Raw genomic sequence first — 22,293 nt, 5'->3', positions numbered from 1 at the left:
ACTGTTTGAAACATTTAACTAGAAACCACAAATGTCAACTGTCGAATAAAAATGGACGACATGACTTCTCCCCTAAAGTGAAGCCAAAGTGTCCCGATCGCCACCTGGTGGCTGACTGCAGTATAGGTTGTAAATCCCACCTCCTCTTGGTTAGTTGATAGGAAACGGACCAAACTAAAAACATATCAAATCACACTTTAAATTGTTTTTTTTAGTTCTTATCAAACAAACAAGGGTTTGTTTTTCCATTGTTTGGTTTTGATTAGTTATTTGAAGCTATAAAAACAGCGTGAAATATTATGATTGACAGCTGTGTAGACTCCGCCTACAAATGTGCAAGATGGCAGCGCCCATATCCGGGATATTTTGGCTTAACTACTGGAAAGTGGGAGAAAGTTGAGAGACACCATCTTTATTCACATTCTATGACGTTAACCTGATGGTGGCGCTAGAGGAAAAGACAGGGGAACCTCCTCAAAGTCCTTAGGCTGCAGATTCACATCACATTCAGGAACAAGGAAACCCCAGTCTTATCTTTGATTGAACAAGCAAAGCAGTTTATTTACAAACATACACAGGTAGTGAGTGTCACCCGTGAGTGTTTCCTCACAGAGTCAGAGTGCATCTTACAGCGAAATCTTTGGGCTTGCAATCAGAAAGAAGCTCGGTATTTTTTTTTCACCTTAAATCAGCACACATGCGTTCGTCTTTACAAAATTTGGTTTTGTGATCATTTCAGCTCAAATACCTTCATATATCAGCAGTAAATACCAGTCGGTCGACTGTATGTTCCTGATCTGGTGGCTGCTCAATACTCTGTGGTTTTGTGTGAGAAGATTTCAAGGTAATAAAAAAGCAATCAAGTTGAGATACATGCCAAGTAAATGGAATAATACTTATTTAAATTGGTCATATTGGCACAATTTCCCCCTAAATTTCAGTGTTTATTTTCCTAAACAACAATCATTATTTCAAAGTTCTATCTAAATGTTTGATCCTTTTCAAGGTCTCGTTTAGATTTGTCTCCTCCTCGGAGGTCAGGCAAAGAGCAGTGTCCCTAAAGCCTGGAGCTACTCTGTGTCTTGCTCAAGGACACTTCAGCAGGATTACCGGCACAGGGTCTTAACCCACATCCACGAGGTTAAGGACATTCTCTCTCCACACGAGAGCGCCCTGCTGCCAATCCTCGTCACTGGTTGATGGCTGCGTTTGCACTCGGGAACAACTCGTCAGAACGACCGTCTTGACCCCAGTATAGCACCGTAAACGTGCTAACGATACACTCTAACATAGAGCACGGGAAATTCAACACTGATCAAAGTGGGTCTGGTCTCTGTGAGTCCGTGGCAAGCGTCTGACTGGTAGAAAATGAGTGGAAAAGAGGAGAAGTCCCATCTCAACAATCATGCGGATACTTGTGGCTTAAGAAATATTGAATACAACACAAGATGGAGAAACAGATCAAAGGAGGAATGACACGTGTGGTGCTGGAGAACTATTTTTCAAGGTTAGTTCCCGAGCTCATTAAAAGTCTGAAAAAATAACATGTCCCCGTTGGGCCTATGACTCGCAGTTTTCAAAAAAGTGCACTTTTAAGACGATGACTTGCAAAAAACAATCTCTGAGGAATAACAGTCCAGCCAAAACCAGCCACTTACAAGGCTTTTGTTTAGGTTTTATGCAGCTCAGGAGGCAACCGATCCTACCAAAGTCTACAAGAAGGAGATAAATGACGAGAGATGATTAAAAAAAAAAAAATAACTACAATCATTGGTTGCTTTAACTGTGGAGAAAAATTCAAGATTCAAATGAAAAACAGCTCTCTTAAGCAACAAGAGAAGTCTAAAATACACAAAGTGAAGATGAAGAGATGTCAAACTAGAAAAACAGCTCGTTTGCAGACGATTAAACTCTTTCTTTCACAAGTCCATGTAGTGATTATGAATGTAGAAGTCGATAAATGGAAAAAAGTCTCTTTAAAAATGTGTGTCCCTTTGGCTGATTCCAGGTCTCTGAGATGAAGGAGAGTGTTGTCAAAGCGAGGACCTGCCGCAGTTGAGTGACAACCTTGAAGTGGCGCCTTGAAGCTTTCAAGACGAGGAGGAGGAGGAGGAGGAGGAAGGTGAGAGGATGGATACCGAGGGATGTGGATCAGGAGAACATGGTGGTCATCCTCCTGATGGGTCACCAATGCTAGGTGGTCTGCAGCAGGCGTCTGTAGTGGGGCATGACCTCGTTTTCGGGCAGGTGCAGGTTGAACTCCAGTGCCACCAGGACAGGGAACTCGAAGGCGATCAGCTCTCGGCGGTTCACCCGGAACCTCTCCTCCAGTTTCTGCCAAAAATAATAATTGAGGATGAAGATTAAACAACAGATACATGTCGTGCTGCATTCCTTACTGCTTCTCTCGGACTGATAACCGCACCTACTTATTTTGAACCAGCATTTAGAGGCCTGGCCCAGCTCTGCCATGGACACAATGACAGAGCTGAACACATTTATTTCCTTATGCAGATAAGAGGGGTTCAAAGAGGCTCTTAATTTTACATCATAATATCATTATTATTATAACAACATCCTTAACTTTAGAAAATAGTTAATTGTTGGTCAGATCTATTAAAGCTGTTAAGATGCATCTTCTCATTCCCCATCAGCAGAGACCTTAGCGACCGAGGGCCCTCAGACAATCAGTGTTAGCGGTGAAGCCTCAAGGTCACACGGTCATTTGGTTTCACAGGGATTGCAACAGAAGTCGTGTAAAACGTGAGGTTGTGTTTTAGGGCTTGCAAAGAATCTTTACACGAATGTAGGTGATGTGGTTCAATATAGAATATCCAGACTAGGACGTAAGGGATATTTCCACGTGGGTTTATGAGTTATGAGGCTTCAGATTTGAGGCGGCATGCCACAGGTTTATTTGTTAACATTTGTGTTGCTCCTCTCTTTTTCTCTTAGATGCGTCAAGCTTCAACAAACAGATCTCCAGAGGTTGCTTCCTTCAGGTCAGGAGATTTCCTTCACATGCCTCAAAGTGCTGTCCAGCCATGCAAATAGTTTTGGTTTTACGGTTTATTTCGAGATGTCTGCGGCTGCTGCCAGATAAAGTGGAATTTTGTTTTTGATGCTCGCAGCACAGAAAAATCAATTTTGAACAAAGAAACTTCACCATGGAAAGTGTTCACTACGTTTAACCTGTTGACTCTTTAAGAGGACACAAGCCTTCATAACAAACAAACTCACAGAGGCATAAAGTCTTGAGAATTGGAAATGTTTGGGTTAGAAACTTACGTCTATCAAGTGCTTGACTTCATGTTTCTTAAGATCACCACCGATCTTCGCCGCCAGAAGGACACAAGCTCCGGCACAGAGTTTACGGTTCTGCTTGTTTAGTTTGCCTTGAAGAACGAGTTTTTCAAAGTAGACGAAAGCCATGGCCACCGTGGGTTCCTCGTAACCACACTCATCCTGAGCCAGCTTCCGTATCTCCCTTTTCAAGCTGCACAGGGTGAAAAAAAGAGAGAAGGAGGAAGGCGGAAGGAGAAAGGTGTAAATGAAGAGGAGGGAAACTGTGAAATCGTCTTTATTAACACACTTTCTGTCCGTTTTACCTCCTTATCTTGCTGAGCGTGAGCCTAATGTGGGGGAATTTCTCCTTGAAGGTTTCGTTCATGTCCTTCTTGAGGTCAGACGGTTTGACGTATTCGATGACCGTCGTCTGGAAAGGAAAACCAGAGGCGGTGTCAGAGTGACCACACTTTCAGCACCGAGCAAGGCCACTGGATCCTCGCACGCTAGTGTTGGATTCCACTGTCTCACAATGAGGCGCACTGAGCACTGGTGTTACCCATGTCACGTAAAGGACCAGGTGATATTCAGTCAACAAATTCCATGAAAAGACCACAACAGGTATTTCCTGTGTATCCAGCAACTTTTTTTAATGGGGTTAGCAGACGGTGAGAAAGAAACAGATGCTCACCAGTCTTTCCCTTTAAAAACCTAGAGGACATGTAAAATACTGAATTGCGTACAGAGCTTTCCATGCCTTCGTCACGCTCCTCTTAAACAATCCTCCGAGCTTGTTACAGCACGCTCTGAGGTGGGTGAGTCACATCAAGATGGTTTAACAAGGGTCTGAGAGTCTGGGTTTGGAAACATAATCCCAGTAGAGCAAAGTGCAATTCTAGTTCCTGGTTAAAGATGAGGTAAAAGGGATCTTTGCTGCTTGCTGCAGAGATAATTCTTCCGAGTAATAAAGATAATATTGCATTGCACCAAAATAATTCCTTAAATCTCGAAGACAGACAATGTACAAACGTCCAGATTAGCCAAAATAAGAACAAACAAAAACACGACTATCTACTTTATATTTACATTGGGAGCAAGTCCTCTCTACAGAGGCTGCCATGTTTTTACAGTAGCCCAGACTGGACAAACTAAACAGCTTTTGAGTTTTTATGACAACTGAAGGCGACCACAGGTTCTCTTTTGGAATGGGAGGGTGAGGTGAGGGGTATTCAGCTGCAACATGCAACTTCAACTTCAGGTGTCACTTAATTCTTCACACTGAACCTTTAACATTTGACCCCTATTTTTACTATTTTGTTATTTAAAATCGGAATTGATAAGAACCACAGTCAATAACTATATAATCAGAATCTATAAAACTCAAATGTTACCCAACTCTAGGTATCGGCCAAAATGGCGATGGGAGACACACTAGACAGGACCATGACTAAGCAGCATCATGATGATAAATGATGTAACAGAAGTAAGACTGTTATCACCTATAACACAGACATAAACAGAGCGTGAGGCCTGGATACGTTACACTGTAGTTTGACTAACTGGGAGTTGTGATAGAGTATGTGTTCTGTTGTGCTGGGATGGGATGTGGTCGTTTGTTGTGGTTGGTGGACTGCATTTCTAAGATAACGTTAACTGGAGCTGCACATTGTCGATGCTGCAGCGGAGCGAAAGAAGCATCGAGGCAAATCACTCGGAAGAGAGCACTGACCCCACATCCTTTTGATTTTTTTCGGAAAAGAAAAGTCATATAATGTCTAATATGGCGCCACATTAAATGATATATATATCGGCTTAAAAATATATTCTTAGTACCTTTAACTTTGACCCACCACAGGATTACTACCAACGCTTTGGCCAAATTCTCTAAACCAATTTATTTTCTCTTCCTGTTTTCTTTCTTTCTTGTTTTCAGCCTCACACATGTACACACACACTGGCCTATCACACTATTACACTAGCACATTGAAACACACACACACACACACACACACACACACACACACACATCGACACGCACACACCCATTTTTTTTATCTCCACCCAGCTCACACATAATCCTTAACCTGCTGAGCGACTGTTACAACTCTGCAGCTGAAGTGTAGAAATCGTCTCGCACTTTTGAACTTTTGTTTTGTTAGTGATGTCGAAAACGTACTCAAAGTTCACCACAAAAAATAATATAATCTTTGATGGTTCCAGTTTCACAAAAGGGGACGATTTGCTCTTTTCTTTCAAGCTTTCAATGATTGGAAATGTAGAATCTTTGAGTTTTGGACTATTGATCAGACGAAACGAGCAATCTGAAGAGATTACTGTGGACTGAGGGATATTAAACTGCGCAGGGTCCGAAATGAACTTTGTGAATCACTTGCCGAGATGTGTGGTCGTACCAATACAGTGCTGTTTGCTGCAGTATTTCACTCAGATTAATATATAATAGTATTTCAAATTTTTATTAAACATACATAACATACATATTTACACTTTCTGCGTTCTTGTTCATGAAAGACTTGAGTTGTACAATCAATTGGATTATACTTTACTCTAGTGTCCACTAAGCATAAGCAATGTAATAAGGACACACTGCAGTGGTTCTAAAAATATAAGGATGGCTCTCTGTATGCAGGCAGCGTATGGAATGTGAATAATAGCAACTTCGCTGAACGCCGTGCTACTGCTCATGAAGCGTGAAGGAGAACGAATGCTTATCGATGGTCAGCTCCGAGTAGAGAACATTAAAAAAGGCTCACGTCTGTCAGCTATGATCATGTCCTACACTAACTTATGTCAAAACATTTCATTATTCCATGTTTTCAGCACGAGGATAATGATTCACAAATGTGCACGCCACCAAACATGCTTTTTTACCACCTATAAAATAATTTGAGTGTTTTCCCTTTGCTTCATAATCCCATCCATGGTCTTTTCCTCAATGGCACGATGAGGATGAAAACAAAAAACCACTATCTCCTGCTTGAATCTGAAAGTTCAGTTAAAGTCGTTGAGGTGTTCAACCCCTGAAATGCTGAGAATGTACTGGTTCCAGTCATGCAGCAAACACAATAGCCATTGTTGTGAGATGCTGGATTTTGTAATTTTAGGAAGAGAGGGGGGGGTGGAGCATAGCCTGGCCTTGACTGAACATTCAACCAAGTCAGTCCTTGTTGTGCATTCTGCCAGGCTGCGTAACCAAAACAGAGCAAAGAATGAGGTGGGAGTCTGGTCAGGTTTTTTTTGTTTTTTTAAACCCGCTCGTCCAACAACAATAAAACATCCGTTCTTGCTCGAAAAGTGAGAGTGATTAGTGCGGAGACGTGAACACTACAGGGGCTGTTTTAACAGCTACTGCCCTCTACGTGAGAATAATGGATGTATATGCTTTCAGGCCGCAGAAGGTGGGAGAGAGTCTGGAGCCAATGACCTTCCTGATTAAAACCGTCTGTAACATCCTCCTTGCTGCCTTTCAAAAACAGCTGATAAAATTCAGGAGGACTTTTTAGAGCCAAACAAATCTTCCTGGTTATTGTTCTGGGTTTTTCGTGGGAAAACTGAGCACAAAAGGTCCAAAGCGCCAAAAATTACTATTTTCAAAAAAGCATTAATGATGAGATACTGCAGGAAATTTCAATAAAACATTTCAAAACGTGTTAGACACAGCTGGAGAACTTTCTCACCATGTACGAGGGGAAGATGAGGACTCGCTTGTGTTTTCCACAAGGCCACTGGGGGTCATCCAGCAGATTGGGGTCGTACTCACGAAATTCAGCCAAATCATTCCCTGCCGTGAGCACAAACACAGCAACAGAGGTCGAGCCACAAGTTAACATTTGACCCATTTCTTTTCCAATGCACGTACATTGGATAATGAAAAGAAACAACAACTGGTGGATGAGGAGTAATTAATAACACAAGTATTTGCTGGCGGGCGACTAACCTGTGTCTATGCTGCTCTGGTTGCTGTTGGCTCGGCCCAAGCTGAGGCTGCGGTGGCTGGCGTTACGAGACTGAGAGAAGGAAGAGGTGGAGTCGATGGTGTTTCTTCGACCACCCAGCGCATTGGTGGGATACAGGAACTGGGTGTAGGATACAGTCTGCGGACACAGGCACATACGGTAATGTGTGTTTCAGCCTTAAAAAAAACACTGTTCAAGCTGTGAGATTATGTTTTGCAGGAAATAGTCTCCCAGCGTATCAGCACATTAAGGTGTCCAGATCTTGCCCGAATGGAATGCAGTTGTCATTAATTGCTGTGTCCAAAATCACCCTCTCACTTACTCACTGCTCCTTACGTCACTATATATAATAGTGAGCTCATCGGGAAGAGAAAAAAATGCTTTCAGACTCTATGTAATGACGTCGTTGTCGCATTATCACGTACGACAACAACAACAACAATGTTTTTATATACATTTCATCAATTATCCAAACAGTTGCAAATGAGCAGTAATGTTCAAAAGTTAAAAACTGGCCATTTTCAGCCATTCCATAAGACTATGCATTTTTCTAGCAGTTATATGTTTTATTTAACTTTATAAAAACAGTTTTTTCAATAAAAAAGCAAAAGTCTCCTTGTTTAAGGAAATACTTCTTCACATGTTAGAGCTAACATTGTCATAGCAACATCCAGCTCTACTCACTAAAGACCATCATCAATCTTAAAATTTTCCATGGACAAGATTTCTTGGGTTATATAAAGACATTATAGGACACGCTAACTAAATGAACTTTTCACAAGTGCATTCTTCTGCTGAGGTCTCACCTTTCCATCTGCTCCTAACTCCACCCCCTCCAGTCCAATCACCATCTCCTTGGCACTGACACTTCCTGACGGGTGCCGCTGACGCCCTCCTTCCAGCTTTACATCCCTGATGATGAGCACATGACACCACGATTCGTTTTTCATGATACAAACAATACTGTGCCTCGTTCAATCCCTGTCTCCTGTCTTGTGGGGGGGGGGGGGACCTGTTCTATCTCACCTCCGCATCTCTAACTCACAGATTTAGGGGAGTGTATCGATCTGCGCCTATCAGCTGGCCTAGTTTCTGTAATGGTCCGTGGGCGCATCTCAGGGCAATCAGAGATAAAGGGACCCCTTGGGAGGAAGGATGGGCGAAGAGAATAGTTTTCTAACTCAGCTGCAGCTTCACCAGTGCCTGGAAAGTCATTCTACTGTGGGAGATTTGCAGGTCCGATCGGCTGAAGTAAAAAAACAGGCAGCTGGAGAGTAAATCAGTCGCCATTGAATGAAATACTTTGGCACGGGCTAAATATTTCTGCTGCTAAAATGATACAACTGAATGGGGCAATCACATGCAAATTAAACTGTGTGCCCGTAAACTCGTAATTAATTGGCATAAGGAAACTACAGAGGAAAATATGCTAATGAAAGGAAACAGTAGTTACTGCTATGAATTAACGTCACTGGATGATTTGAGGTCGGTGCTAATGAAGGCTAATGCAGAGCGTGTGTTAACTGAGAGAGATGATTACACTCACTCTGCCTGACTGGATGACGTAATGCAAAAAGCTGTGGACGAGTTTTTCCCACGTGATTTAAGACTTGAGATTAAAAGATCACTGGAAAATTTAAATACTGTAAAGTCCAAATATTCGCCTGTACATGTTAAATATTAACTCCAGCCTTATTTTAGCTCATAATTTGTATATTGTGAGTTCATTTTAGAGGCGATCAGCTGCAGCACTGTCTTGTTTTTCTACCCTCCCAAGCTCGGCCTTGCTTCCTGTTTAAAGTGGTACACTGACGAATAGAAAGAAATGACACAGCGGGTCCTCACATGACTCTCCCAGTGTTTCGATGACATGTGGGGCCAGTCTGTTATAATGGAAACAGTGTTATCGGGCAGACAGGCACGTAAGGACAAAATGTTGACAGATGCATCATAGACACACGGATATCCCCAGGCAGCAGACATCTTGCAGCAACAGGGAAGATTACACTAAAAAAAAAAAAGAGGGAAACACAAGAGACAGAAAAGCTTTCTAGGGAGAAGAGCTTTGCTGTGAAGCTTCAGTCTGCTGAGGATGAGGAGGAATGAAAGGAAATCATAGAGAAAGCTGATATTGCTCAGTGACATGCATGAGTAGGAATCACTGGCTTTAAGCCTCTGGAAGTTAGTCGTGTTATAATATTTGTGCTCATTATATCCAAATGTTTCTAAATCTATCAATCGATGGACAAAGAATAAATACTGACATGACCGAAGGGATCTTGAGCCCTGCTCCTACTTGGGCTTTTAGTGTTGAGTTGACTGATTTGTAGTAATCTTACCCCAGTCTTGCTTAAGCTTCACCCATTAAACTAAAAGTTGGCGTCACTAGGTTAAACGTCATTATTCCCAATGAGGAAATCTACCCTTTGCATTTGACCCATCTAACCTTTTATCCAACTGCGACTGAGCTGCACTGCCAGGAGCATTACCTAACATGCATGTCTTTAAGGGTCAGAAACACGTGTGGTTCATGCCAATATAAGAAGAACATGCAGACGTCCACTCGGGAAAGTTACGGCTAAACCAAGAGTAGTTTGAACGCAAGATCATCGGGCATCTCCCCGTAAACACAAGCGTCCGGTTTACGCAGCCGTTAAGTCAGCGCTATTTGACATTTTGGGGGAAAAAATGTATGGTAAGATCCAAACCACTTTCATGTCAGTCTGCTAAATGTGAAGGTACCACCGGGGAGTCATTTGGCAACGCTTAGCATTAAGTAAGAAAACTGGGGGAAACAGCTCTGTCCAAAGGTTCAACTTTCACCTTGTTTGTTTTCAGGATGGAGGCGTGATAATTACAAGTTGTTGTTTTAAGTGTGGAACTATTATTTCAGCCAGGACCAGTAACTTCCTGATGTGAGATCATCATCTTGGAAGAAGTTACTGTGCCCGCCCAAGAATTATCCCCCATCATTACCCAAGCTGCAGCTGTTCCTCCCTTGAGTCTATTCTTAATGCTACGCTAAGCTAATCATCTCCTGGTTGTAATATTTAACAGACATATAAGAGTGGTTGTTTTTTGGGAGCAGTCTGCTGTGTGAAATTGGGCATTATTTTTTAAAGGGACAGGAGTTAAAGACAAAAGAAAGGAGATTAAAAAAGAGGAAAACAACATGCAATCAGTCCAGACAATAAAGAAAAGTAGTTTTTGCAGTTATTACACTTGACTTGACTGAGACAACTCACTGTAAACTCTCAATGAGCAGCAATGAGCTGTCAAATGCACGAAAGTGCTGGGGGTTTATTTACCCTTGACCTTGCACTGATTGGCTGGCTTAGGAAATTCCACAAACTGATTGAGCCTTTTATGTTCTTCACTAAGCCCCGGTGTGAAGCTTTTTCTTCTCTGCGCATTGTGTCCTCTGGTGTTTATCTGTCCCTTTTCTCTTTCACTTCCTCCAAAACACACCGGCTCATGTGACTGGGCGCGGAGTGCGATGCCCATACCAGAGATTCCCCCCACGCAGGACAGGTGGGTTCCCATTACATGGACCTTTGTTTTGCTTCAAAAAGGGAAAAAAAACATCTAGAGGTAAGATGAGTCCTGTTCCAATTCAACTCGGAGCCCAGACATGGAATAATCCAAAATGGTTAAAGCAACGACTGGGACACACAACAGATGTTCCAGTCGAGCAGCATTGTTGATGATTAGACCACAATTAATTTGGGCATTAGAATATTCTAGAGACAGCAGGAACCTCATTGAGGTGAATCTTAGGCTGCATCCATACTACTACGTCTTTTGTTTGGCATTTTCAAACTAAAACAATCTCTGTCTTTGTATCAATTTAAATCAATGTCCATTCTAACACGCCTGAAAACGCATATCACATAACCACTCACGCACACTGGGCATGCCATTGATTATCCATGTTACGTTCTACACTAATAGCGATTTTAGTGCCACTGAAATTCCAGAGCAGTGTGGACATCAGGTGTTCCTGAAGCAGAGTTGATGTGTTTTCAAATTAAAACGTGGTAGTATGGATGTAGCCTTAAATGCTACGCAGCAAAGCCAGCGACAGACAAAAATGAGTTGACTTGAACGAAAAGAATGAGTGCCCCAAAAGCCACCAGAGCCGATATGTGAAAACAGCAACACAAGCAACAAGCATTAGGCAACAATGTGTTCAACCTTTATACCACATTGCCAAATGGTTCTTTAATGTTTTTTTAAACCTTAAGGTAAAAATGCATCCACCAAAACCAACCCTTAGTGATGTATGCACCAGTCAGAGGAGAGTTTATCCAAAGTAAGAGAGGGATGGGAAAACAAAGACAGAGAGGGAGCACAGGCTGGAGGAGGTTTTAAGGTTCGGCATGCTGTCGGATACATACCCTGCTTGGCTACAATCACGATAGGGCAGGACAGAAAATACACTATAGAGGGATCTTCTGCCACTGATAAGGACTATCCTATAAAAACAAAAACAAGCTAATCAATCAGTCTATCTAAAAAAGATCCACAGGTTAAAGTTGGAAAAAAAAAAAAAAGTGTGCAGTAAACACTTGGAATGAATGAGGAGAGTGAACTGAGAATTCAGTTTTCAGAGTGTGTGTTGTTGTGTAGTGCTGTAGAGTGTAGTCTGTGGTTTGGGAGAAACGATGATGCATTTTTGCTGCGATGTCTTAATCTTGGAAAACTTCAGTTCAAACTTGAGTCATCTTTTTCAACTAAACTGGCTTCTACTTGTGTACCAACAGGATCCAATCAGAACGGTTTCCCAGTGACCAGATATCCAGCTGGAAAGAAAGTTTTTGACTCTAACATTACGAACGACCTCGAAATTACTTCTTTTAATATCCGCGATATTAGACACATGATGAATGTCAGCTCTCGGCCAAAAGCCACATAGGGACACAAGCGGCACGTGAGTCACAGAAAGCGAATTGCTCTGGCATCAGTTAATCAATGAGCAAGTTATTAATGCTGTGAAAGACTCAGCTCAGCTTTATCCCACATCTGATCTGGAAATGAGAGAAAACCACGTAACCTATTTACTCATCTCATCAAAATGGTAAACTGATTCAATCCAGAGGTACTTGACTACAAAGTGAGATCTGCTTCTCCGTGTCAATCAAATAACTGAAAATAATGAATTCACAACTATTTGAATTTATTCAATATATTCTAAAAGCAATTCAGCTGAGAGAGGATTATTTACTCAAAAAAAAAGCACAGAATTCTGCGAAGTGAAAGACCGAGAGAAACACTAACTCGATTACCTTTCAAAGCCAAAGAATGTGACAGTGAAAATGATGAAAATCACCAGAGCGTTATTACTCAGAAACACACTCTGCTGGTCTGCTGGCCGACATTTAACAACCGTCTCCTCTCAGGGTCCTTTATGCACACTTAGCAAAACACCAACACCACTGAGCCAAAGGTTGTCTGTGTTTAGGGATTTGTGCTCTGGATACATGCTTGTGTGTGCGTGTGATTGAGAATTTCATAGATGAGGGATATTACAAGTGATTCAAAAAATTTCAACTGTGAGGAAATAAAGATAGAAATGTATAATTCTGTACAGACACGATTCTGAATCAGTTACATGTTCTTAATAAGTGAGGACAACATGCTGGCCTGCTCGCCTCCATGTGGCCTGTAATGTGAGAAACATCCAAACTGCAGTTCATTGACTGGGGCAGTCTGCCATTATCCACTGAGGACTTGTATTGACTAAGGGACGGGGCTGTTTGCCTTCATACCTTCCATTGCGCATATCATGTTGCCTCATGTTCTTTATGAAGTGGACTTTCTTGAAGCTCTTTGGTCGAGGGGAACCAGATAGGGTTCGGCATCTGAAAACGTAAAAACAAACACACATCATCAGTATCTCGGGGCGAAAAACAGACAGAGAAACTGTGCCAGTTGGATACATTACACCGAGCAGTCTCAGTTTGGACAGACAAGACATATGGTAGGGGACAATGTGAACGTGCAGTTTACTACCTGCGTAGAGGAGCATTCTCCTCAATGTCTTCTAGTGTTTCAAGCGAAGAGCGCTGAGAGATTAGTCTTCGTCTAAGGAGACACACAGAGGGGAAGTTTGAAGTTAGGGGGGGAAATGAAGAAATGTATCACACCAGAATCTCACAGGACCAACTGTCATCAGGCAAAATAACTTTTAAATGAACCAACTCTGGAAAAAATTATCATAATATTCCGTTTTGTGCATATTTTTCAAGAACAAATTGTACCGCAAAGCAATTTGAGGGAAAGACACAACACTGATCAATGTCTGCTCCACGGTTATACAAAAATGTAGAAGGTTGGCATCCAAAAGATCTTATTTTCCACACAAACTGAGGTCAGTTAAGCTTTTAGAATAAACCAAGGTATCACCTCACTATAACTTTACACAACTGAGAAACTGAAATGAGTCAAGGCCACTTATTACCCAGTAATAAACAATTAGTCAGTAATGAGGAGGCCTAAAGTGATAGTTCACCGAAAAATTTAAATCCACTCTTTATCCACTCATCACTAGGCCGATGGGGGATGGGGGGGTGCCTTGGCTAAACACTGTTTACCCCTGAAAGAGGTTTGTGGACTCAAACACTTCACCCACCCCTCCATCATCATAGTGGTGAGTAGATAATGAGTGAATTTTCATTTTTCAGTGAACTATCCCTTTAAGTTTTGTTTGGAAATGTTTGTTCAATATGACACCTGAGTTTCCATATGACATTTAAAAAATAAATCGGTTTAGGGTTAGGTGAATGTTTGATGAGTTTTTCAAATTGAATAAAATGTGCCAAACTGTTCGCTACCTCATGCTACTTATAAGTGACTTGTTGATACCTTGGTTTAAAAACATGTTTAACCAAAATATATCAAAGTGTTCTTTGCAGTGAAGTAAACATCTGAGAAAGGAAAATATTTCATTTTTTTGCTGCTTGATCAACTATTTCTGTCATTGCTCAAAAAGCAATGATCTTTGATACCAGGCCTGGAACAAAGTGTGGTGACTAGGAAGGTCAAACAATGGAGGTAAATCATCACCTGTTTCTCTAAGCTCTGTGGTTGATTTACAAAAAAAAAGTCAAGTTATGATGTCCATCGATAGACACCACCGTGCGCCGGTGTGGTCAACGATCGCTCCTCGGTCCAGTGTAGATCACAGAGAATTCCCCTGGATCTGAGCTGCTTACAGGATAACGAGCTGGCTCCATAAGCACTTTGTGTAACACATTTAGTCACAGATGGCCTTTATTTCACACTTAACACTCAACAGGCTAATTCTGCTGGACCGCTTTGATATGATTGGCTGCCAGTGTCAGCAACAAACCCGCGTGTGATAGAAAGTGTGTGTGTGTGAAGTAAGCCTGAGCTGTTCCAAAATTAGGTGGTAATTCCATATTTAGCACCACAATAACAGCATAATCCACCTCATTAGTCTGCCTTGCAAAGTGGACACAATAAAAGTAGTGGAAGTTAAAATATTAGTTGTGAAATAAGAAAAACACGACACACAAAAGGCTCTATCTGTCACCAAGTGCTCAACAGCAGCTGTCTTACGGCTCTGCTACGCCAAGTCAGAGCAAAAACAAGCGACTGTTCACACCGCCCTGAATCATGTTGCACCATTTAATTATTTTCACAAATCAAAATGTGTTGTAATGCCGTAGAGGCTGCAGCATAAAGACAAGCAGATGACACTTAAACCCGACCCCCACCCGTCTCCACTGAGCATCTCGGGCCAAAGGGAGAGACAGCGGAGCGCGGCTGGTTAATAAGTGACAGAGCATGAGGACAGATTAACAAAAGATGACTCCGTCCTTGAGGATCTCCCGGGGTTTAAACCAACACGAGCTGAGTGAACTCTGTATACTGGAAGAGATGGGGTGAGATAAGTGTTTACATGAGGAGTCAGACTGCTGAAGCAGACGAGAAGCCGAGGGCCATTATTCCGGCTGACCCTCCATGCTGTATATTAGGACCCGGGTGATCATAAACTGGAGGGAAGAACATCAAGCTCCGCTAAAGGGCACGAATGGTCAAATTCAGACAATAGCGTGCAGCTGGCGTCAGCACTGTCTGTGCTGCCGTGAGCTCAAAGGCTGATAATTAAGGGGCCTGACCTCTGCCTGAAGGTCACAGGAGCGGGATCATTATTGTCAGTCTTACATCATCCTCCTCCAGTGACAAACCCGAGAGATGGATCGGCTGGTTTAGGGTGACTGCACGACATCGAAGAAAACAAGGCTTCTAATTTGCTCTGATGGTTGAACCACTTCATTTTGGTTTCCTGCAGTTGTCAGATGCGTCACTATTATGATGTTGGTTGATAGCAGTTGTTGATATAATGTGAGGATTGTAATTCCCCGGTGTTTTTCTTGCAGAGCTGCAGCAGAGGAACACAAAGGTTGAATTTCAAACTAAAAAGCCTGTAACTTTGGAAGCTGCTTCATTTCAATCTCATATGTGTAAATGAATACACACAAACAGAATGAGAACTGAATTGAGTAAAATCCAAACCTATCCGGTTACTCTGTAAACAGTGTTTTACTGGATCATCACTTTGTCCCGAGAACTAAAATATTGTTACCACCTGTCCAGCCGTCTCCATTCTGTCCTTTTTCCAGTCGGACTCTCAGTGAATCGTTACATTCCTTTAAAAAAATCATTCACCACTTGGCCGAAGGGCATGTTTCCACTTCGTGAGGACGCATGTGAACGGAGCTTGAGAGAACTTTGATCGGTGAATCCAGCTGAACAGCAGCAGCAGCAGGATGTGTTTTTCATGCAAAAGATGTTTTCCGAGCCTGGTACAAACCATGGAAACAATAACTCAGGCCCCGGCCACTCATTCACAAAACAGGCGACTGATACCAACTAGAGTGAGAACAACCAGTTTCTACAAGTTTGGCTCCGTCAGAAGCTTCAAAAGAAGCCTCAGTATGAATCAGTGGCAAAGAAGCAACAATAATCTCTCTGTGTCTTTGATACAAATACTGCATTAAGTCAATTTTAATGCGTTTTACATACGTGACACTAATACAGCATTAAGCTACTTCTACTGCAACCATCATACCATCCTCTGTGAATTTGAAATGTTTCAAAAAAAGACATTTATAATCCTGCCCAATGGGGCCATGTAATAAAGCTTTAAAACTCAGGTGGACTATTTAGATGTGGAGATTAAACCGCCTCACACATACACGTGTTGGCAGCTTACCACAGGACGCACGCTTCCGTTTTACCAGAGAGTCGCAGAACGGAAATAAATGAAATGTCCTGGGGTTTTTTCACACAAACAAAAACCAGGCAGATGAGAAATGTGATTATACTGATTAAATTATAAAATCTCAGTGTCAGAGCTTTCCAGCCGCTCTGATCCTCGAACACACCAGGAGGGAAAGTGGGTTGTATCCGCAGATTAAAAAAATTAATTGACGAAAGTTAAAGAAACAGAAACAAAACTAGACGTAACCACCTGAGGTGAACGAATGCTGACCATTGCTGAGGTACTATGGTGACCTTTGGTTTTTGGACTTGCTCGTGTGCGTTGCTTTAACGCTGGACTTTAGGCAACGACAATCCGTGTCATGCTCTGGACACACAACATTGCCGGCTTTCGTGCTAACGTGTCATGCTAGCTATCAATGCGAGAAGTACACGGCAGATAAAATCAATTATACGAACACACTCCAGGTTCAGCTTCTACCTCCTCTTTTGCATTAACGCGATTTGATTGGCTGGTGCTTCCATCGCCGCATGAAAAAGTCAACTTCAAGACCAACGTGGCAACAGACCCACAATGCAATTCGGCAACACACGACGTCACCCCACTCAAAGTAAATGAGCAGCGTCACAGTTAAAGCTTCCAATGCATTAGTGTGAGTCCAGCTTGACGCTCACAGTGGCTTTTCTGTGCATTTGTTGACAGCTCAGACATAGAGAGACTCTGTGAAGGAAAATAAAGCCTCCTCTTACAGGCCTGTGATTATGCCAACCATGACCTCAGCGAACAACAATCGGCATCTCCTCCAGGGGTACGTGATCCAATCACACAAGAACTCCACAGAAGCAGAATAGTGTTGCATGCTGCTTGTTTTCCAGCCGTGGTTTCTGCTGCCTCATGCTGAAGAAAATCTTCTACAAATACTATGATGTACATGATTCTGCAGTTTTCTTGTCCATGTGTTGGTGGAGGATGAACTGAAAATAGCTCTGGGCCTCAGGGAGACAAAGCCAGATGGTAGGAGGTATGTTATATTTAAGGGACTGTTCTTGGCGTGCTGATTCATGATGGATGAAAGCTGAGGCCGATGTGCACCAAAATTCCCTAGCCCCGCCCCCATCCCTCCAACACGTTTGGTGGAAATCGGTTTGGTAGTTTTTGTGTAATCCTGCTAACAAATAAACAGACAAACATGAACCTCTTTGGTAGAGGAAAAAAAAAAGTATTGCTGCAGTATGGGAGCACAAACTCAGGGATTGCCTTGCTATAGGCATTACCGAAAATTTCCAAACAATCATGATGGATGAAAGCTGAGGTGGGGAAGGAAAGCTGAACATTTTCCTGCACTGGACTCTGATTAGGATGTGGTCTAAAGCAGTTCTGGCCTCTCACAGTCTGTTCTGGCGGCACATCAGAGGCTCCTCGACTTCCTGAATGGGAGCGAGACTGAAGTCCAAAAAGTCTGAGGGGAGAGTGTGTCTCTTATGCCCCTGAGAGAGGAAGTGGAGGACAGAAAACACAGAGCTGGGAGCCAGGCTGCTTCTCAGAGAGCCTGGGCATCCTGCCTCTCCCAGCCAGGGACCTCTGGACACGTTTCCACCAGCTGCCCTCGGAAAACAAACCAGGCACTGTGCAGAGCGTTTGTCTGTCCACGCCAGTGGAATATGGCGGCGCTCTATCAACAGGTTGCTTACTTCTCAACATTAGAATTCATTTTTTTGTGGTCGACCTACAAAAGACATTCCAAACGGCACAGTCAGGGTTTGACAACATTATACTGTTCTTACTACAGAACTGCGAAGTAGAAACAGCTGAGCACTGAACCTCAATACTGCTTTAGTTCTGAAGTGAAATGTGTCCATAGCACAAAGTACTGAAAACTGTCAGGTACTAAAACTGACCATTAATACTTGTACTTGTGTATTTTAGATTTTGATCTGAACTAGAATGGCACTAGGGGGCATACCTCTACCAAGGCCGAAGATTACAACATGTGGTTGACATGAGGACATGAACACCATGTTAATTATAATTTAATACATTTTATTCTTCTTGATTCTGATTTTTATTGGTTGATATTTAATAGGTTCTTCCCCATCCCTCCACTAAGTTTTATGGAAATCAGTTAAGAAGTTTTTTGCGTAATTGTTCTAAAAAATAAACCAACAAGGGTGAAAAAATAACCTCTTTGGCGTAAAACAGTATTGCTGCAGTATGGGTTCCCAAACTCAGGTATTGCAATTGGTATCATTGAAAAAGCTAAAATTGTGTGGTGGAAATGAAGCGTGTCCACTTTTAGATGCAATTCATTGTCATCCCTGACCTTGGAACCACGAGTAGATGGAACAATTCAACCAACAGGTCCATTCAGTATTTGATCTTCAGGTTTCTACTATATCACACAGGTTTTCCTCGGCACATCAGCTTTGCACGGCTGTTAATGAAACTGCAGCTATAGTTTTTTTCAGAGTAACAGACTCCTCATCCGTGTTAGATCAAAAGTTCAAAGCTGCTTCTGGTCAACTGCTGTTTCCAGTGTCAGGAATGAGAAGAATTTAACTTTAATACAACAACAAGAACAGGAAGTGCTCACAACAATGAAAACTTTAACATTTATATTTGTGTAATATGGTAGTAGGAATTATATTATGGGCCTGTGTGTATCAATTAATCTCTATTTATCCCTGAAGCTGCAGTTAAAGACGCACTGCGCAGTACTGCATTGTGTTTTGTTTTGTTCCTTCCCTCTACTGTAAATAGTCTGTCATTTAAATATGATTAATGGATCCTTGGGTGTTATGCAACGTCTTCAATGCACCTCTTTCCCTATTTAAAAAAAGAAAAAGTTCAGATTAAGACATTCGGAAGCTGTTTGTTCAGCAGTGCAATTTCCAGGAGGTCAGGAAGGGGAACTAGATGCTTACGGAGTCGTTTCACCACGAAGCAGAGTTTCCTGAGACGTCTGGCAGAGTCACCAGAGGGAGGAGAGGATTTTGGGGTGAGCGAGGGGCTCTGAATGGGTCGGCACAGGAGAGGGGATTTGACAGCAGGTTCTGACAGTGAGAGAACCATGAGACGAATGCTACTGACAGCTGTCCCGCTGCGAGGCGAGACCCTCCAACCTCTCCTCGTGACATCCGAAGGGAAGTGGACAAAGAGGGCAGCGCGTCCCTGTTGTATGTGCATTTGAACAGGGGGGTGTAGAGTTACAGGATGTTTATGTTACGCAGAGGAGAAGAGGGAGGTGGCAGGTGCGTGCCAGCTTTAGGAATGACATCCACTAAAAATAATTTTTGAGGTGCAGTAAAATTGGCAGTGGAGCATGAGAACATGTGAGCAAGAAACACAGAGAGAAGCAGATGAGGTGTGCTGCTGTGTTTCCTCTCCTGGGGAACTGGGTTACAGCTCCACAGCTGTTGGACCTGTGATCACACACAAAGTATCCCTGCACACCAGTAAGTCATGAGGCTGCAACCATCTGCGTGAAGTCAGTACACACACACACACACACACACACACACACACACACACACAGCTGAACTTTCTCCTCCTGCTGTGTATTGTTGCTGTGTCCAGGCAGAATGCCACGCTTGGAAATCGATAAGTACCTTTTCAAAATAAAAAAACAACAGCTGCCTGGAAGAAATCTGAAAGAAAACGGTTCAGTTCATTCATTCAAACATTCGTTCATTCATTCATTTATTTATTCATTCAGGGCCACCGTGTTTTTGTGGGGGAAAACACAATCACAAGCACTGAACCCAGTAGAAGATCCAAATGCAATGTGCAAATTAAGTCTTGAACTAACTGAATTAAGTGATTAATAAGCAATGCATCTGCTTAGTTGTGCAATGCACTAGTAACTACTGGTTTACTAAACTATAATAGAATTAATAATTAGGCTGCTGTGATGTTATGGCTGCAGCAGAATAATAATTAAACACAGTAGGAGGTGTGTCAGTGGAATCATTTTTGTATTAATGCGTGTGAAGCACAAACAAATGAAACCCTGACGCTTGTTTGCAGGACTTTACATGAAGTAGACTCACTGCTCATGTGCATGCTCACAGTGCCACACTCATGAAATCCCTGGGGTGGATGGGGGCGGGGGGGGCACAACTACGTGTCTGTTTGTTTGCAATGAAAACATCCGTCTAACAGCAGAGTCCTGCAGCCAAAGCTGAATCTCTAACATGCTCCTACCAGCAGCCACACTGTAATTACATGTTCCCCAAACACCAGGCAGTGGAGTTACCTCGACCTCTGGAGCTCTATGGCAGAGTTGGCTATCTGTCCGCCCTCCAGGCAGTAGTTCTGGGAGGACTGTCTGGAGTAGGAGGCAGGCAGGATTCCCTGAGTGTACGTCTGCAGCCTCCCCCTGGCCGAGGCTGGGACGGCGGAGAAGGGCGAGCTGAACGCCGAGGAGGAGGGCAGGAAAGCGTCGCCATCCCCGTCCGCCGCCGTGGCAGCTGCGGGACCCGTCCCGAAGCAGGTCCGGCTGCCGGAGAGGAGAGCCTGGTTTGCGAAGGCGAGCGCCTGGGCGGCTGTGGTCGCCGCCGCGGCAGCAGCAGCCGCAGCAGCCGCAGCGGCGGCGGCGGCGGCTCCAGCTCCGGGGCAGCGGCACCAGCGGCTGCTGCTGCCGCCCCGTACGCAGAGCGCTCCGGGGAAACCAGGCTGTGTCTAGTCCTCGGCTCCAGCGAGCTCTCCTCGTCGCTGTGGTTGTCTGCATCGTCCTGCACGGGTCGACCGTCCAGGGAGATGTTGCTGAGAAAGGACAGCGCCGCTTGCCTCCTCCGCGGGTCGATGCGTTTCCGCGTATGCTCGATGCTGGGGTGCTTCATCTGGAGCGTGGATGTGTTGCTGCTCGTGGCCGCCGCCATGGTCCGCTTCCAGCGATCCTCGTGCCCGCAGCAGCAGCAGCAGCAGCGGTCTTACCTGGATGACATGGATGCTGTGGGAATCGTGCTTGTGTTGCTGAATGGCCCAGTGGCCTGTCTTTTAAGTACATGCGTTAAACTGGGTGAAAACAGGGAGGTCACGTGTGTGCAGTATTGTGGCAGCACAGGGAAAATTTGGACCAATGGGCTGTGAGGAATACGTGTGTGTTTTTTTTTATTTTTTATACCTTTTCCTGGCCGCTGGAGCTTCCCCCTGCATGTGTGACTGTGCAGGACCACGTTACATAAAGCAGCCCCTGCGTCTGTGAAACCATCAATCTGCACAACCGACACTTTTTATTCTGCTGCCATCGGTTTGCATTATTCAACAAGATGAAGTGAAAAAACTTCCAGAGCAGCTTCCTGCATCACACATGTCACTGACCGAGGAGCTGCGTCCTCGATCCGCCCAGGGCCGCAGTTATATGCGCCATCATGATGTATGGCCGCGCAACAGAATTGGGGCCCGTCTCTGTTTGTCTTGAGAAAATAGATCAATATCTGGATCACACGAGTCAGCGTTTCTTGCAGCAATTGCGCCATCTGTCTGCGTGACATGCATCGCGTCTGCTGCTCTTGGCCCACATCCCAATGACGCGTGCCATCTAGTGGTTTTTGGGTGGCGTGACCAGCACAGGAGAGGCAGAACTGGCAGGGGGAATCAGACTCCATTAACTTGAAGTACTTTACACGCTTATCCAAGTATTGTGAGAGGGGTGCTGTCCAGTCCTTCAATTAATGACCTTAAAAGTGATGTGGAAAAATGGACCCAGAAAGTTACAGGACAAACCAAAGGTGTTTGTGTCCCCTACTCCTTCCTCTCACGTCCTGAAATAAATGATGTGATGTT

General features: G+C 43.5%; 1 protein-coding gene across 1 annotated transcript; it reads right to left on the bottom strand.

The window, feature by feature from the left end:
* Nucleotides 1-535: 535 nt before the first annotated feature.
* On the bottom strand, nucleotides 536-21,561 carry cables1 (Cdk5 and Abl enzyme substrate 1). Its single transcript, XM_047342039.1, is given in 11 exon segments — nucleotides 536-2,334; nucleotides 3,289-3,496; nucleotides 3,609-3,715; nucleotides 6,981-7,084; nucleotides 7,241-7,397; nucleotides 8,066-8,171; nucleotides 11,657-11,734; nucleotides 13,028-13,120; nucleotides 13,272-13,343; nucleotides 20,762-21,132; nucleotides 21,135-21,561. Coding segments are annotated over 11 exon segments (1,689 nt in total). The 5' UTR covers nucleotides 21,387-21,561; the 3' UTR covers nucleotides 536-2,193.
* Nucleotides 21,562-22,293: the final 732 nt, after the last annotated feature.

Source organism: Hippoglossus stenolepis, chromosome 11 (assembly GCF_022539355.2).
Source record: "Hippoglossus stenolepis isolate QCI-W04-F060 chromosome 11, HSTE1.2, whole genome shotgun sequence".
Classification (NCBI taxonomy): domain Eukaryota; kingdom Metazoa; phylum Chordata; class Actinopteri; order Pleuronectiformes; family Pleuronectidae; genus Hippoglossus; species Hippoglossus stenolepis.
Note: the sequence above shows the minus strand (reverse complement) of the source record. Positions and strands in the feature narration are given on the sequence as shown.